The sequence below is a fragment of the Cyclopterus lumpus genome, chromosome 22, assembly GCF_009769545.1.
Source record: "Cyclopterus lumpus isolate fCycLum1 chromosome 22, fCycLum1.pri, whole genome shotgun sequence".
NCBI classification, from domain to species: Eukaryota; Metazoa; Chordata; class Actinopteri; order Perciformes; family Cyclopteridae; genus Cyclopterus; species Cyclopterus lumpus.
This window is the reverse complement of record NC_046987.1, coordinates 16,958,475-16,975,125: the sequence shown is the minus strand read 5'-3', so window position 1 is coordinate 16,975,125 and position 16,651 is coordinate 16,958,475. Positions and strand designations below refer to the sequence as shown.

The 16,651-nt window shown below is 40.7% G+C and overlaps 2 protein-coding genes and 1 long non-coding RNA gene across 6 annotated transcripts in view; 2 read left to right on the top strand and 1 right to left on the bottom strand.

Annotated features, from left to right (window-relative positions):
• The first annotated feature begins 473 nt into the window (after positions 1-473).
• On the top strand, positions 474-4,323 carry nat8 (N-acetyltransferase 8). Of its 2 annotated transcripts, none has more exons than XM_034525288.1 (2): positions 474-630; positions 1,855-4,323. In XM_034525288.1, exon 2 carries the CDS (start codon positions 1,864-1,866, stop codon positions 2,536-2,538), a length of 675 nt encoding a protein of 224 aa, XP_034381179.1. In that variant the 5' UTR covers positions 474-630; positions 1,855-1,863; the 3' UTR covers positions 2,539-4,323. The 2 variants fall into 2 exon arrangements, with proteins under 2 accessions (XP_034381179.1, XP_034381180.1); XM_034525289.1 differs by having other exon boundaries at positions 1,852-4,323.
• Positions 4,324-4,332: 9 nt separating this feature from the next.
• LOC117725245 lies at positions 4,333-6,386 on the bottom strand. The gene is made up of 2 exons (XR_004608910.1): positions 6,166-6,386; positions 4,333-4,505 (listed from the first exon to the last, which is right to left on the bottom strand). It is a non-coding gene; the product is annotated as an uncharacterized LOC117725245 (long non-coding RNA).
• dctn1b (dynactin 1b) overlaps positions 4,459-16,651 on the top strand; it is a 38,748-nt gene continuing 26,555 nt past the window's right edge. Inside the window, exons 1-3 of one of the 3 annotated variants that reach the window (XM_034525286.1) lie at positions 4,459-4,555; positions 12,150-12,401; positions 14,370-14,448. In XM_034525286.1, coding sequence (XP_034381177.1) covers positions 12,174-12,401; positions 14,370-14,448 — 307 coding nt within the window. In that variant the 5' untranslated portion in view covers positions 4,459-4,555; positions 12,150-12,173. Of the gene's footprint in view, positions 4,556-7,992; positions 8,067-12,149; positions 12,402-13,957; positions 13,974-14,369; positions 14,449-16,651 lie in introns of those variants that run through there. The other 2 variants (XM_034525284.1, XM_034525287.1) reach the window with 2 other exon arrangements.

The following is a 16,651-nucleotide window of genomic DNA, read 5'->3' as shown; positions in this document are numbered from 1 at the left end:
GAGGACATTTTCGAGGGCTTCTGTCGGTGAGGCGGCGTAAGTGCTCACACGCGCGCACACGCGTATAAAAGAAAATACGCAACTCGCCTTCAAAATAAAAGCAGTGCCGTTGTATTGCATTAATCATGGAATGCACTTATAAATGTTGATTGACCTCACGAGGGCTGGTCTGTAAAATGCCCAGGTCCGCCATACGCATTAGACAGGAAGTGATGCATGCTGAGTTCAGAGACATCCTAAAGCTCGTAATTATCTACACCTGTAGTAAAATAATAAGCATCACATCGCTTCAACCTATTTTACATACCGTATATGTATATACATATTTATATAAAGGGCGTATGTTTGATGAAGACTGACGTTTCGACAATATTAAACAATAAAACAATCTTATGGACGGAGTTTTAGATAACGAGAATCCCATACTGGACTGACGGACACTTGATTGTCCCATTCTATCGACAGTCCCTGAATCCATCCAATCCGAGGTTAGAGGGGAACAAGAGACAAACGAAATGAGACGTTACTGACTTCTGGAAACTTTGCTACCTTCAGCGACTCTCTCTCTCTCTACACCCATGCGCTCAGCTCACCCATAACCCACTGGTACAAAGCATTAAATACAACACGGTAAGTTGTGTTTACTTTAGTTTATTCCCGCAAACCAATAACAAATCCGCAGCAGCTTTGCGAAGCTAGCGACCGTTAGCTCCCTGTTAATCAGTGGACTTAGTGTTTGTCGTCTTTGATCCTAACTACGTTCGTTTTTGTGCTTTAAATATTAATTTAGCTAAATGTTGAGGGGCTACGTGATGACATTGTTCAATGGCGAGTAAAGTTGGCGTTACTGACTTCACCTGGCTTTTTGTTTAAGAGCAGTTATCACGTTTGAGGGTCATTGACACTGCTCATTTAACGTTACTCACATTCGTTTTTATTGATTAACGAGTTTGTCACGCTCCGTTAACAGTACAAACCATGCATTATTAAAGACACACACAGAATGTAACAGAAAGTCAGTATTAATTAACAGTTAACAGTATCACTGTGTTGTACAACAATAATGCCTTTTCTGAACATGGGTCGTTTTCAGACTCTTTGAATATGAATGTATTACAATGTAAGCACATTATTATCGATATTGTATTTGTGATCTACTTACTCCACTTGCAATTGGGTTCTTTAAACGGATCAATATTTTAGATAACTCATTACATTAACCTACATTGATGAGAATCGCTCAAATCTAATTGTAATTCATGATAATAACATTATTTAATTTCCACATTTTCTCTTTACTTATTGGCAGACACACATGCCAATACTGATGTATGTCTGCAATGAGTTTAAAGTAGCCTGTATATTGCACAACACAGTTTACTGGTCAGGCTTTATTAGAAGTATATGTTCAGCATGTAACATCTGTATTGGCTAAGTTCAAAAATGTACTGCATGTTCCTATCAAATGTTAAGAAGTACATAAAGTTTCAGAAATGTGCCAGTACTTCTCAGCTCTACTTTTGTACTTTATGTATGTTACTGTATACCTGCCACCTCTGATGCATACATTACAAGCTACCACAGCCCAAAGTGATATATTTAAGTTTCATTTCTAGTAGCTGAACCAGCAATCTAAAACTTTATACCAACTTAAATCTAGAATATGCTACTTGGGAAATCCCTGTAATTTTTTTAAAACTATTTGAACTACAGGCTTCAGAACACTGATCCTTAAAATACACAACATTAAAGGTCAAAGGAGTGCTTCTATGATTGCAAACTGATTTATCTAGTTGTTTGTAGTATTTTGTCACCACTCACATTGTGCCCTCCTCTTGCTGTTTTTTAAAGCAGGGCTGAGCCATGGCCAGTATTCAGATCCGGAGGTATCAGGATGCCGACGTCGAGGCAGTGAAGGAGATCTTCACCATGGGGATGAGCGAGCACGTGCCTTCGACCTTCATGCATCTCCTAAAACAGCCGCCGACCCAGATGGTACTTATGTGCGTGTTCTGTGCTCTCATGACCAGCTCCAAATCCTTCCTGCTACCAATCCTCGCCGTCACCCTCCTCCTGGCCGGGGCCAGGCAGTTCGTCGTCTACATCTTCAACCGTTACATCGACACCTCTCTCAGGAAGGACCTCGACGACATCAACGGAACCTACATGGAGAAGAAGGACTCGTGTTTTTGGGTGGCTGAAGTTGAAGACCGGGTGGTGGGCATCGTGGCCTGCCTTCCTAACGAGAATGCGCCAGCGTGCTTGGAGTTGAAACGCATGTCTGTACTCCGCAGTCACCGCGGAATGGGCATCGCTAAGACCCTGTGTCGGACAGTAGCCGGCTTTACCCGTGACAGAGGTTATGCAGCGGTCATCCTCTACACATCTGTGGTGCAGACAGATGCTCAGAAGCTGTATGAGCACATGGGCTACGAGAAGATAAGAGAGTTCGTTGTTCCAGAGATGGCTGCCAAAATCACAAACTTCACTCTGTTTGAATACAGACTCGATTTACAGAAAGATGGGAAAAGTGACTGAGTGGTCTTTTTAAAGTGAGACACGCAAGGACTGTTTGACATTTCGCGGCGACGATACTGTCCATTCACTCACTTTCTTTGCTTATGCCTAACCAGCATGCATTGCTCTTACGGCAGCCAAACACTCGGGACAGGTCATGTGACAGTATCCACATGAGGAACTGTTTACTCCACACACGTGCAGTAAAAAGGTCAGCATGTTTCCTCTCCTTTCAAACTATTCTTAGTTGATAGTAACATCTGCTAACGCTCGAAGTCATTTGATCATTTAATTACTTAGAATAAGCAAATAGATATGAACATGCTCTTACGATTTCCTAGCATTTGTTTATTTTGCATTACCACTAGGGATCCGATACTCTGAATTAATATTGACCATGATACTGATCTGAGTAAGCGGATCATGACATGACCAATCCACATAAAACACAATTTTGTTATTGATTTGGATTTATTAGGTCATGGCCAACTCCGTTTTAAGTCCCAGATTAATCGCCAGAATCTGTTACCTGACATAAAAATTATTCCAATCGATTTTGTGAGGTCTACAGACTTTTAATTTGGAGAAAAATAGAGCAGTGGTACTCGGTATCATAATCGGTAGGTAACGGGGAGAGGAGGTGGGACTCTGGCATCCCTTCCTGTTATTGTCCTGTGGTCAGTTTACCAGAACCATGTCCTGAGATTATGTTTCAGTACAAATTAGATGGTTGTGAATCTGTAAACAATAAAGTGCTTGAGATAGTTGGGAAGCTGCAGGTCTGATTTTAGGATATTAATGCTTTAATAGCATACTTCACACATTCCTTACACATCAGCATTAACAAAGGAGAGCCCATCCTGTGCTGCTCTCAACACTTAATGTACCGAGGTATAAAAGTATTGTCCTCTGACATATTCCATATACGTGTGTTATTTCTACTTCACCGTTTCATCTAAAAATAACCATTCTTTCAGTTCCCCATTTTCTGCTAATGAGCTGTGTTATATCTCCAGAGCAATCTCACCAGTTGTCAGATTTGTTCATACCAGGAATAGAAATGTGCTCAGGGAAGTTTTTTCCAGTTGCTCTCTCTGAAACAGCCCTGCAGCTTTTTTTTTTCAAGTCATCACATTTCTTCTGCTGGTGGCCGAAAAGAGTCGGTCACCCATTCAGCCAAACAGGAAGAACGAGTCTCTGCTTTATGCAAGCCGGAGGAAGGTTGTGGACACGGGGGGGCGAGGATCCTGCCGGCAGCTGAACCACATTTTGATGGGTTTGGGCAATACTGAAGTTCTGCCCTGGGCTTTGTTTTGCATCCCAGATGCTACACGGTTCCTGACTGATGCTCACAAGCTGGGAAGTTGTCAGATTGTTTTATTTTGGTTTCATATCAATCTTGTAAATTAACAACAATTATTAACTTTTGGATTCATGGTCCCCAAGGATACATTTGTCTGCCAGGTTATAAAGTGAAACAGAGAACACACACACGCACAAAATAATAAAATACAGCATAGAAGAAATGTGGATGCACAAGCAATGTAGTTTAATTGTCTTTTCATTAACATGGTTGATTTTGTTTTCATGTTTATTCTCAAATGTTTTTTTGGGGGGGAAATGTCAATTTCCCTTGTCTTTCTTAGTCCTTTGTATTATTTTTCTTATTTAAACATAATTTATCAAAGTTAATTCAACATTAATATTTGCCTTGCTTACAGTTTAAACACACGACAAAGAGTAACATGACATTGTGTCAGTGGTATAATGTACAAAATGATCTATTAAATAATTATTCACACGATATTATCCATCTGTGTTTTAACCTTGTCATTTTATTTAACGGTGAATTCGGCAATTACATATTTATACACTGTTAGAAATAACATATCGGGCTGCTCTGTTTGTGTGAAGCGGGCCTCGTCAGGCAGCAGCTTGGACACCTCAGGACGGATGTGTCCGGTCAGACCTCCACGGATGGATGTCGCCTGTCGGGGGACGAAGCTGAGCCGTTAGCCGGATTTTAGGACACAAACGGGTACGATTCAACACTTGCATGTCGTCAATGATCAATGGGCGATGAATCCAAAACGCACATACACCTGTTTAGAAATATAATACGTGCGCGTCTTGTTATTTAACTCGATATTTTTTGGTTTGAGAAAGCCAACCGAAGCTAACGGCTCCTCTTGCTAGCAGCTGGCCAGGGAGTGTCCCAACTGACACCTGACAGCGACTAACATCCGCCACAAAAGGTGATTTTAAACACCAGTCACACCCGTTAAAACACACAATTTGCACATTTAAAGGGCTCAATAAGGGAGATTATTAAAACATTTAATGATTATTGCTGGTGATTATTGAGGCTGTGTGGATCCCGATGGGCAGCTGTTAATTGGGATAATTAAGGCTTTATTCTCGTTTGGATTAAAGCTAGTTAAACTACAATCCAGATTGTTTTTCCTCGTTTCTCATCCAATTACGGCTAATCTGTCGGGAGAGAATGGCACGTGAGGGGGCAGCCACACCCATGCTGTGAATTACTATAACTGCCAACAGACATAACCTGCATATTATTGGTATTACTTAACTAGATTCTTTGGGGGGAATATACATTGCTAATAATGTAAAATAAATGACTGAAACATCATTAATTTGGTAAGTGAAGCTTTAGGGTATTGATGGACCTGTAGTCTCACTAGATGGCACCAGATTACAGATTCAGCTCTTTTAGACGTTTTTATTTACATTTTGTCAGGATTAGTTTAGTTAACCATGCTGTTAAAATTGAGCACTTTCATTATAATTTGATACAAATAGGCGAGAAGTCCGGGAATAAAATGTCTCTGTCCTTGTTTTTCTATGGATAACCTATTTTTCTCCATGATGGTGTTGAGACCAGGCTGAATATCATTAGCATGCATGTGGTGGAGAGGAAGCTCACCATAGCTATTTATTATATTACATTATATTGTCAATTCATCTACACATAATTGTGTTGGTTAATTAATCCTAGAAAAAAAGAGAATGTAAAAGTCTTCAAATTGCTTTTGGGACTGACAAACAATAAATTACCCAGATATATTTCATTAACTATAATCTATAATTATGAAAAGCAGCAAACCTACCCATTTGAGTGAATATTTAGTGACTGAAAACTATTTTAATATTCAAGAAATATTTAATTATTTTGTTTTATATAATTTATTGATAACATATATTGCTACACATGTTTTATGTGGCCTATATATTTATAGCATACTGCCTTTTTATATTGGAGCTAAAACAATTAGTCAATCAATTAGTTGATTGACTAATTGTCTTAATTAGTTGAGTTAATTAATTGACTTAATTTTAGTTGATTTCATATCTTTATAGACTAATAGTTTGTTTTTCTGAGGGTAAGTCAACAATCTGAAGATGTCACTTTGAGATCTGGAAGCTAACATTCAGTATTCATCATTCATGTTCATATCAAATGAACAAAGACTTCATCAAAAGAAAAAGAAAAGAAAAAAAAGATTCATTTCAAAGAAGAAATTGTCATTAGCAGCCCTAAACACACTGACGACACACTGACGACACAGCAGTTTACATATCAGCCCATGATTCAACTAGCTTCCAGGATGTAGACATGCTCATCTTTACCTTGTTTGGAGGTGTTCATTTGTCCCTCCTGGACCTGCAGACCGGTGCAGTTTGGTCGCGTTGCATCACCTCTGTTCCTGTAACCTTCCTGCGTTTCGGTCTGAAAAAGGCTCCCAGCAGCAGACGGCGTCTGACTGAGCTGGTGACACCCTTTTCTCTGCCATTGTGCTCCTTTTCTTTTAAGGAGGCAGTTCTTTGATTATTTGTCTGTCTGCTGGTTGTCTCCCTATTATTTCTTTAGTGAGAGATAAGGGCTCCCTCTCTCTCCTCTACCGCCCCCTCTCTCTTCTACCTCCCACAAATGTGATGCTGCCCTTGCATTTGCATAAAAGGGTGCAAAGACTGCAGAGGTTCATTAAAAAAAAAAAAATCCTCAATTGCATTTAACTCTCCCGCATCTGAAATCTTGAGCTGAATTTAGCATTTTTAAGATCTTTTCCAAACTTTATATATGTCCTTTTGGGAGTTTTATTTACAGGCCTTGAAGCCACAACCATACTGACTCCATCAGTACTTCCCCTACAGGAAGTACATGTTGTTGTCCTGGTTCATGTTTGGTTGCTGAAGCTTTATGAGTGTTGCATTATTCGGTAAAAGAAATATCTCCCCCCCCCTGAAGCCTGAGTCTCATGTTGTTCTGATGCTGAAATACTCTTACAACATCTCTTATCAGCCTCTAAGCTGAAGGCTTTTACACATAAACCCTGCAGCGTTTGCTTTCATTTCGAACAAAAAAAAGATGACAACACAGAAATAGAAGGGAATGAGAGTTAAAAAAAAAAAGCCCCAGCCATGCAGTTAGCTGATAAAAGCTGATAAAGGAGAGTTAATCCTCTCTCTGTGACGGGGCCACGGCACCAGGCGGGGCCCTAATGCAATCCGCTGGCTTTTGCTTACGGTGTGCTGCGTTACAGAGCATCACCTGGGTCTTTTGTGTACTACCACAATGAAACAGCATCCGATTGAGTCAAACTGGTTCTCTCCCCCCCGGTTGGGAAATGCTTACATGCCGGCCTGTGTTTTTGTTTCCTCTTTTGGTAGAAGAAACAAAGTGAAATCCTTCCTGTAGAAATTTGACAGTAATCTGCCTCGCGAGGATACATGTGGGCTCTTTATTAATATCCCATTGCTACATTGATGGTCTTAAAGGCGTTGTTTTTATTGACTGATTCATCATTCATAACTCAAGTGATTTTATTATGGCATTTTGTGCTTTAATTATTTGTCTTATCAGGACTTTAAATACTCTTTTATTGAGCATTCCTGCGACTCCAAACCTCTGCATCATCCCAAATGTATGCATGGGCATGCTGTGAGGACATGTAACGGAAATAATGACTGTCAAGTTTATTTTGAGAAGCTTTTAAGAGGTGTATTTGCAGGCTTTAGGACCCAGTTCCTCAGTCTGGGCCTGAACCACACTCCCTCCTGCAGAAGCCAGTGCAGACACTAGCACAGTGCAGTGCTGCCGCTCAGCTGATGCACTCACAGCAGACCAACGCTTGATGGTTTTTTTCCCCCCCCCATTCTTTGCTCTGCCGCTTTCCTCCGGTCCATTCATCAGGGCGGAGGTGGATCGTCCACCGTCTGCCCCTCCAGAAACTTTTCTGACGGAGCCCAAAAGCTCCCAGCCGGCTTTTCCTCTGGCAACAGCAGAGAAGAGGGACGGGGACTTTGGAGAGCCGAGGCAGTGCTGGATCAGGAGAGGGATGGTGTGATTCTGTTAAGAGAAAGAGAGACGCTCCGGCAGCATCATCTAACCCCCCCCACCCCACACACCTCTCCTAGACCCCCTTCTGTCTGTCCGACGCTCTCCCCAATAACACTCCTGCAGTCCAGACAGGCGGTCTGGGGGGCGACCAGGAAACATGTCACAGACTAGGAGGAACACGTACACCCGGGTGAGTGTGTACAAGGTGTTTATCCATCCCAGTGAGGTGAATGAATGGGCCCGGACTGTGCTGTTTAAGTTGGTCCTGATCGTTGTGCCATTGTTTCTGGTCTGTCGGCTCAATTTGTTTCACTCTGTCATCGGCTCCCTGTCGATTCCTACTTTGAATAGAAGGGTTTCTAATCCATTTCAGCGCTGCATTCCTCTGTCTGAATTGCCGCCTCTTTGTTTGGCTCAGATGCCCCTCCTGTTTCAACGTTGCCGCTGTGATGTTAGGATTCAGACCTCTGTGACGACTCTCTAAAGTAGGAGATGATACGTGACAGTAGGACCATCTGGCTTTTTGTTATCTTGAGACACTGGACACGCAATCCATGAGCACCGTAGGACTTCCTGTTTGTCATCCGTCTCTGACTCAGGCAGCTTTCCTCTCACTGGGAGGGATGACATCAGCGCTCGTACTGTACCTTTTCAGACGCTCGTTTCTTTATTCAGATCACAAGCAAAAAAAACCTCCTTACTTATCAAGGAGAGATGCTTCCTTTGTAATTCAGCCTACATAACATGGAGCCGATCTATTAAAATCGTGTGCAAGACAGCGTTTCAGTAGTTTACTTTAGAAAACAAAGCCATGCCGTCTGATACCAGAGCCGGATGTTACAGTGCTGCACATGAGCCTGTGTCACTGTTTTTCTTATCTTCTTTTAATCATTAAAGTCGGCGTGAGCTTGCGTGCTTTAAGAGTAGAGTGTCACTAAATAATTCAGCACGTCGTCTCTTCCTTCAGCACATGGCAAAACAGGTCGGAGCAACGATGACGGTACAACACCGAAGGCTTCGTTACGGACCGTCGGCTGGAGCACAGCAGCCCGTTCGAAACTCCCTTTGTTTGATTTGTTTTGTGGCTTTAAAGACGGCAGGATTCATAAACCCCCAAAGGTTGTTTGATTGTCAGGTGCATGTGAGTCTCACCGTAAACCAAAGATGCCTCCGTTATGAATCTGGAGTGATTTGATGGATTTAAATGGATGTCGAGTAGACTCAAGGACGCGTTTGCTGCACAGAACCAGTTCAAACGTCTTTTTCCATATTGGTCATGAATTATAAGCTAGGTTAATTAGGCTTTAAGTGATCATGGGAATTCAGAGTTTGTATAACTGCCGCTGCAGTGATGCTCATAAAAGAACCGCATCTGTTAAGTGATGTCTGGTTGTGTATGTCGGCACTAAGAAAGAGGAGAAGAACCAGAAGAAGACCTGGACCTTAAGATATCTTAGTAGAGAAATACACTGATACTGTAGCTCTGAGTTATGCCTGATAAGCTGACTATTAACTGGCCTGCCACATATTACAGTTTAATGTAAGAAATTGAAATTGAAGCAGAGCAATGTAAAAAATATGTTTTAGGTAGTCAGTCGTGGAAGAAGTAATAGTAATACTACAAAGAAATACTCTCACAAGTACATTTTTAACTGGTTAGGAAAATGTAATATCTCAATTGAATATTGATGCCTCTATATGACCTACATAAGTAAACCACACCAGGACTGAGCGGGGCAGACTGTCAGAGCCTGCTGCAGTAAACAGAGACTTTCTAAAGAGAATCTGGTGCTCGAAGACTCCTTTTGTCCACATGAACTGACAAAATACACACAAAATGAAAGTTCCTTAGGAGCTTTAAGTAGAAGTACATCTAAATTATTACATAATTGTGGAAAAAAAATATTTGCCATATGATGTTCGATTTTTAAAACTCAAAACTATTGATATCGTTATCAGCCTCAAACATGTTATTCATATGAACTAAATGAGTTATTGAAGTTTATGTTTTTACTGTTTTTGTCCTAGTTAATAAAAGGTATTCAAAGGACTGGACCCAGGTCAAAAAAGGTTTATTTATAAGTTGTCAACAAGTTAAGCAATGGAGACTAAAGGTCTAAAAGTAGAGTCCAAACTTGGATCATAAATCATGATCACAGAAACCTTCCTTGCAAGAGACAGATTATAATATTTCATATTTTAGAAGACCTTCATGTTGCTGCTGTCGGCCTGTTTTGGTTCACCGTCCTTAACCTTTGGGAGTGAGACACAAAGACAGTGTGTGTTTACAGTAGCTCAAGGAGAGCATGTTCAGTACTAACATCTGCTCCTCTCTGTTCTGCTGACTCACCATCACTTCTAGGGCATCTCACTGTAAATTGGGTTATGCAGGATTATTCGATTATAAAATATTGCGGTCCCGTCTTGAAACGTTTTTTTTTTTTTTTTTTACAGCGCAATTTATTTTGTTCCCCACACATCGTCATGTTGCCATGGATTTGTCACAAAAGCTGTGCGGAGCTTTTTTTTTTACTGTGATTTTGACAATGAGAGAGTGCAAGACGAGACAGAACTGCTTTTTGTTCAGTCGTTTTCCCTCAGCAGCTCGTCTCCGTGTGCTGACGTGGTCCTGTAGAAGATCCTTTTGATGCAGATGTGGAGTTATTATATGTATCATAGCAGAGTCAAACAGAGAAATGTGTGTTTATGATGTATCCAATAAAGCAGTGATTGAACCTTTAGCCAGACCATGGAAGCGTTACCTTTTCGCTTGAGGGTCATTCAATTCAATTCAATTTCAATTCAGTTTATTTTGTATAGCCCAATATCACAAATTACAAATTTGCCTCAGAGGGCTTTACAATCTGTACACATACGACATCCCTGTCCCAGGACCTCACATCGAATCAGGAAAAAAATAAATAACCTTTGACAGGGAAAAAAGGGAAGAAACCCCTGTGGTGGTGGTGATAACAACATGGAGGTGACGATGATGCATTTAACCCTAGCAAGCCTACGGTTATCAGGTTGGGGTGAAATTGTGCTTTAGAGAGTAATTGAATGCCACAAAATGTTTAATACGCTGTTAAAATGTACAATATATACATTAAGTAAACTTTCTGCCGTCTGTTCTTGTAGAAGCCGATATAGTTGAGCTGTCCTTTTTCTAAGAGGTTATCACTCAAGTTAGATGTCATCTTGTGGTTTGGAAATCATAACAACAACCGATGAAAGGTCTGTGATGCGTTTGGCCACATTAGCAATTAATGCAGTTTCTTAAAAGATGTTTTATGAATGCTAATGGACTAGACAGTTTGTATCATAATAGTACATTTAAATTAAGTTAGATTGTTAAGAATGCACTGGTCTTGGAAAAGCTAGATGTGCACATAGTTGTGAGAGGATGGTCCTCTATTTTATTTTAATAACCCTCACATGCGTCAAACAATCTTTGGCGGCCATGTTAAATCCCAGTTATAATGTTTTGAGTCAAAGCAGAGACGATATCAGACGTGGACATCGTGACGTCACACATTGGTTTGTGGACTGAGGTTTTAAAGGCTTGATTTCGGCATTTTGTCCGTACCCATCTTGGATTTCGGACGTCGTCATCTGGGATGTTTTGCAACCAGTGAACATAAATTACCATATTCAGACAGCGGAGGAGTGACGTAGCGACTGTATACTGTTCAGTTAGCCATCTGTCTATCACAAGGTAGCCCCACCCTAAAGCATACTCTGCTTTATGGTCTATTTGGCTCTAAATGGCCCATAATTTACTAAATGAACATCATTCTTGAATCTAGCAACTGAGACTTTACACTCATGTTTACTGAGTTAATACATCAAGAGAGAATTAGAGTCCTTTTTTCATAGACTTCTATACAATCAGACTTATTTTTGAAACCAGAGGATTCGCCCCCTTGTGGCCATTAAAGAGAATGAAAGTTAAGGCACTTCTGCATTGGCCTCCCTTTTCAGAACTAGTGGTTGTCACGTGGGTCCAAGAGACTGTCCTAAAGGGTTACTACAGCCATGTAGTATTACAAGTCGGGGGACTTATAGTCAAATTTGGCCAGGATGTCCCAACTTTAAATCCCTAATATTCATCAATCTGCAAAACCACGAAATCATACGCTATCCAAAAATGCAACTTGACAGTGTCTTTCGTTCCCTGTCTGGTAAACACCCACGACTTTCAAACGGTGCCCCTTTTTAACAGCACAGAGGCAAACATGTTTTAACAGTGTGTGTTTTCTTCATCACATCTCAGACCACCAGCAGCGGCAGCAGCAGGATGAGCTCGGACGGGGGCGGGCGGCCCGTCAAAGTGGGCTCCCTGGTGGAGGTGATCGGGAAGGGGCAGCGCGGCACGGTGGCCTACATCGGCAACACGCTCTTCGCCTCAGGGAAATGGGTGGGAGTCATCCTGGACGAGGCCAAGGGCAAGAACGACGGCACCGTGCAGGGCAAGCGCTACTTCACCTGCGAGGAGAATCGTGGGATATTTGTGAGACAATCGCAGGTAACAACTAAAATGTTTGTTTTTTTACTATACTTTCCTATCATGTCTAGTTCTATAAATCTAAAGCAGAGGATGATGTCGCTGTCTCCACCATCTAGCACCCAACCACAACGACCCCCCATCTATCTATTGTTTAGTTTTCTACTTCTGATTTTACTTTCATTTGACGCAGTGGGTTTGTGTGGGGGTTGATATTCTCCTCTGTTGTCTGCACGGTGCTATCTTTTTTTTTCTACTGCTTCAGGCTGCGTGTTTGCTTGTTTTTGGATTGTGAAACAGCTTTATCTTTTACTCCTAAAATACTGCAAAATGCCCCATGCATACTACATATTTAATGAGCTCCTGTAACTTTCTCATGTAAAAACAGTAAACACAAACTCATAGAGCACAATTGGCAAAGTTAAAGGTTCCTTTGCTCTGTTTTCTTGTAAACAAACAAAAATATATTTACATTCAGCACCAAAACACAATGTTTGTATACTCGAGGATAGAGTACAGTGTAGAATGCACTTGCTTCTTCTACATGCAACATTTGTGAAGACCATTTCGAAAGTATTTCAAATCCTGCATTGTTTACATTCAGTCTTCTTCTGCACTCTCTTTGCTGGTAAAGTGCAGCGTTTCTTTGGTGCGTTTTACTACCTGTGGTATGATGTGCAGCCATTGACAGCAGTGTGTGTGTGTGTGTGTGTGTGTGTGTGTGTGTGTGTGTGTGTGTGTGTGTGTGTGTGTGTGTGTGTGTGTGTGTGTGTGTGTGTGTGTGTGTGTGTGTGTGTGTGTGTGTGTGTGTGTGTGTGTGTGTGTGTGTGTGTGTGTGTGTGTGTGTGTGTGTGTGTGTGTGTGTGTGTGTGTGTGTGTGTGTGTGTGTGTGTGTGTGTGTGTGTGTGTGTGTGTGTGTGTGTGTGTGTGTGTGTGTGTGTGTGTGTGTGTGTGTGTGTGTGTGTGTGTGTGTGTGTGTGTGTGTGTGTGTGTGTGTGTGTGTGTGTGTGTGTGTGTGTGTGTGTGTGTGTGTGTGTGTGTGTGTGTGTGTGTGTGTGTGTGTGTGTGTGTGTGTGTGTGTGTTAGACAAACAACACTGCTACTAGAGGTCTGAATCTCCACAGGGCACCTTATAACACATCCGGCCTCATGCAAGAACATGTCGTACTCTAATCCTAAACCAAATTTACAATAGTTTTCTTCTGTGAGGTTTGGTTATACGATGTTTTGCTTGATTTAACTTGATGAATGCCACTTGTAGATGTCCAAGTAAAAAACGCTATCAGCAGATTTAAAATTATTCAGAATTATTCATTCATTAGAGAACAAATGTAATGGTGTCAGTATGACTTACAGCTGTAAATGCTGTGTCACCACAGTGCTGAGACAGAGATAGAGTAGGAATAGTCTGACATGAAGTTAGACACACAAAACGTGTCTCTTCTGAAGTAAAGCGTCCCATGAATAACACTCAAGGAAATGTGACGGTTCTGGAGAAAGACATGAACATATATTCCATCACAGGTGATGGTGCACCGTTGAGTGAAACAGAGGAAGTGAACTGCATGAAGACCCACAGGCATCTGTTGCAGCGTAAGAATATTCCCACCAACTAACCCAATACATTGTGGAAGTTCTCGTGCCAAAAAATGGATGAACTCAGACAACATACATTTAGTTCGTACCAAAGAGAAAATGGCGTTAAACCACAATAATTAATCTATTTAATCGTGTGATTCTTGCTAGAGTGAGCACAGAGATGAAATGTTACCTGCTGTGACCCAGCTGTTCAGGTACAGACACACAAACACACCGGTCTCTGCACTGCAGTTGTAAAGATCACCATGGAGATGGAAGAAAAAGAACGACCCGCTTGCTGTATCATCAATACGTTCTGTTTTTGGAGTTCCCCTTTAGCTCTGACAGTTGTAGCAGTAAAAGTCACTGGAGGACTTCACTAACTGTCTTACTGCTTTCCGTCTGTCTTAGATCCAGCTGGTGGACGACGGGGCCGACACCACGTCTCCGGAGACGCCGGAGCCCGGCACCGGCAAGGTTCCCAAGCGAGGTAAGGACACACGCATCCAGATGGTTCTGTCCTTGGTCGTCATTCATCAGCAGTTTTCAGTATTCTGTGGGTCTTTCTGCATCTTAAGACAATCAATGTTTTTTTGTCATCACCACATCATACATGTATCAGTGTATTAGTGCCCTTATGCAAGGCAGTGTAACCCCACCTGCTCTCCCACTGGAGCTCACGCTGGGTTCTGCTAAAGATCTGAAATATAAATGTGCTTCAGTAAATCTCTCATTACAGGGTCTGGTTTCATGTTGAGTGTGGCGCAGAGTGAGTCATCGGCTCTGCACAAGGTTGTGGGTGTGAATCCCTCTGTGTGCACTGCTGGTCCTTTAAAGCTCTGCAGATGTTCTGTTGCTGTCAAACTAAACTAAACACGTCGTCTTTCTATTTGCGTACAGCAAACATCTTTTTACCCACGTCGGAGTAAACGGGAGTTTGTCTTTATTTTTAGACAAAGAGATGAAAGACAAAACAATCATAGACATCCGGCACCGGTTTTAAACAGTTTTGGGTACGACTGACAGATAATAACAACTTAAGGAGAAATTAATTTAATACCAGTTGACATAACAATCTTCCCACATTGGCCATTTTTAGTTCTGGAGCTTTTGATTATATCGTCATCATCATCTGAAGAATATTGTGCAACAATAATAACAATATATTTTTACCTTTCAAACAAAAGTAACAGTGTTTTACAGTAAAAAACAATAAAATAAAAGATATAAAATAATCTAAATAATTATAGTTAAGAAGATATTTTTAATATTATTGTGTACATTTTTATTTTAATACTTTGGCAACATTGTTTTCTTCCCTGAAACATTCATGCCAATAAAGCCACATTTAAAAACAGTTGCGTTGCAGCTGTTTCCAAGTTCAAGAATTAACTTTCAATCTCATAAAGCTAAAGTTTCTAATGATTACATTGTATGTTTTAAAAACTTGATAACTTTAAGTACAACAACTCACTGTATATAAAATCCCTTATTTTCTAGCTGATCAATTTTATGAGAGTCCTTTCTGCTTTCAACTAGAGACAATAAGTTGACTATACTTTCCACATGTGGTCACCAATATGTTTTACATCCTTGAGAGGGTGGAGCTTCACTGTTTCCATGGTTGCGCCTCACTGCATCCCTCATCCCTCAATTTAGTAGCGTCCACTTCGTTCCCACTACTTTCAGGCAAATTGAGACTTCATTCAGATGTTGTTACCTGAAAGGGAGACGCAGCAGTTCATTGAACCAAATGGACAGATGGTCCTAAAACAAGAGAATTTAAATAGATTTTAATGTTTACACTTAAAGAAATGTACAGTTGATGCTCATCTCCAGAGGGGATTAGGACGTCCGAGTGAGTTAAAGCTCTTCCTTTTGTCCTTTTTGTCATTCACACATTTTACAGACTTACATTAATGTTCCTCTTGGTTTCATTTGTACAAAACACTCAAAGCAAACACAAAACAAAAGCATAGACACTGATGCATTTTAAGATTTTTGAGACTATTATTGTTTTGAATTAAAAATGATAAAACAATCAACTTTGGTTTTTGATTAACTTCACAGGACATTTTATACGTGAGACGAAGCAGAGAAACCAAACATGTGACCGGATCTACTTTTGCTCGTTCAAGTCTTCATTAATGACCATCATGAGCACCAGTGACGCTTTCTAGCGCTTCTCCCTCTAATCCACGAATACATTCTCGCATCAATTTCATCATTTACGTTATTAGAGAGAACAACATGCACAATCATTGAATGACACAACATAAGTTGTGACAAGTATAAGTTTATAAGTATAGGTTTATTTTAGATTAGCTCACATGCTGCATTTAGAATGTTTTGCTGGGTAAATATTCCACAGGGTTTACAATTCTTTCCTAGTTTATCAAACATATTTATTTGTAATTGTGCTCTCTCGCTTCACGTTTAACTTTGTGCTGCAGCAGTCTTTGCAATTCAGACTGAAAGAGATTTAAGGTGCGACTTCGCTAGATTGGCTTTCTCACTTGGATCTCTATTGGCAAAACATTTGCAACATCAAACATTTAAAAAACAGTGTTAAAAACATTTTCATATTTGGAGTTTTGTATAATGTCTAATTGCATGTTTTTTTCCTTTTTAACAAGATTTCTTTTGTCTATTTTCCTAACTTCTCCCAATTCCTTGTAGTGGCTCTTCTACTT

Excerpts from the sequence above, each read along its gene's own strand:
- nat8 (XM_034525288.1), top strand. The coding sequence starts at position 1,864 with ATGGCCAGTATTCAGATCCGGAGGTATCAGGATGCCGACGTCGAGGCA.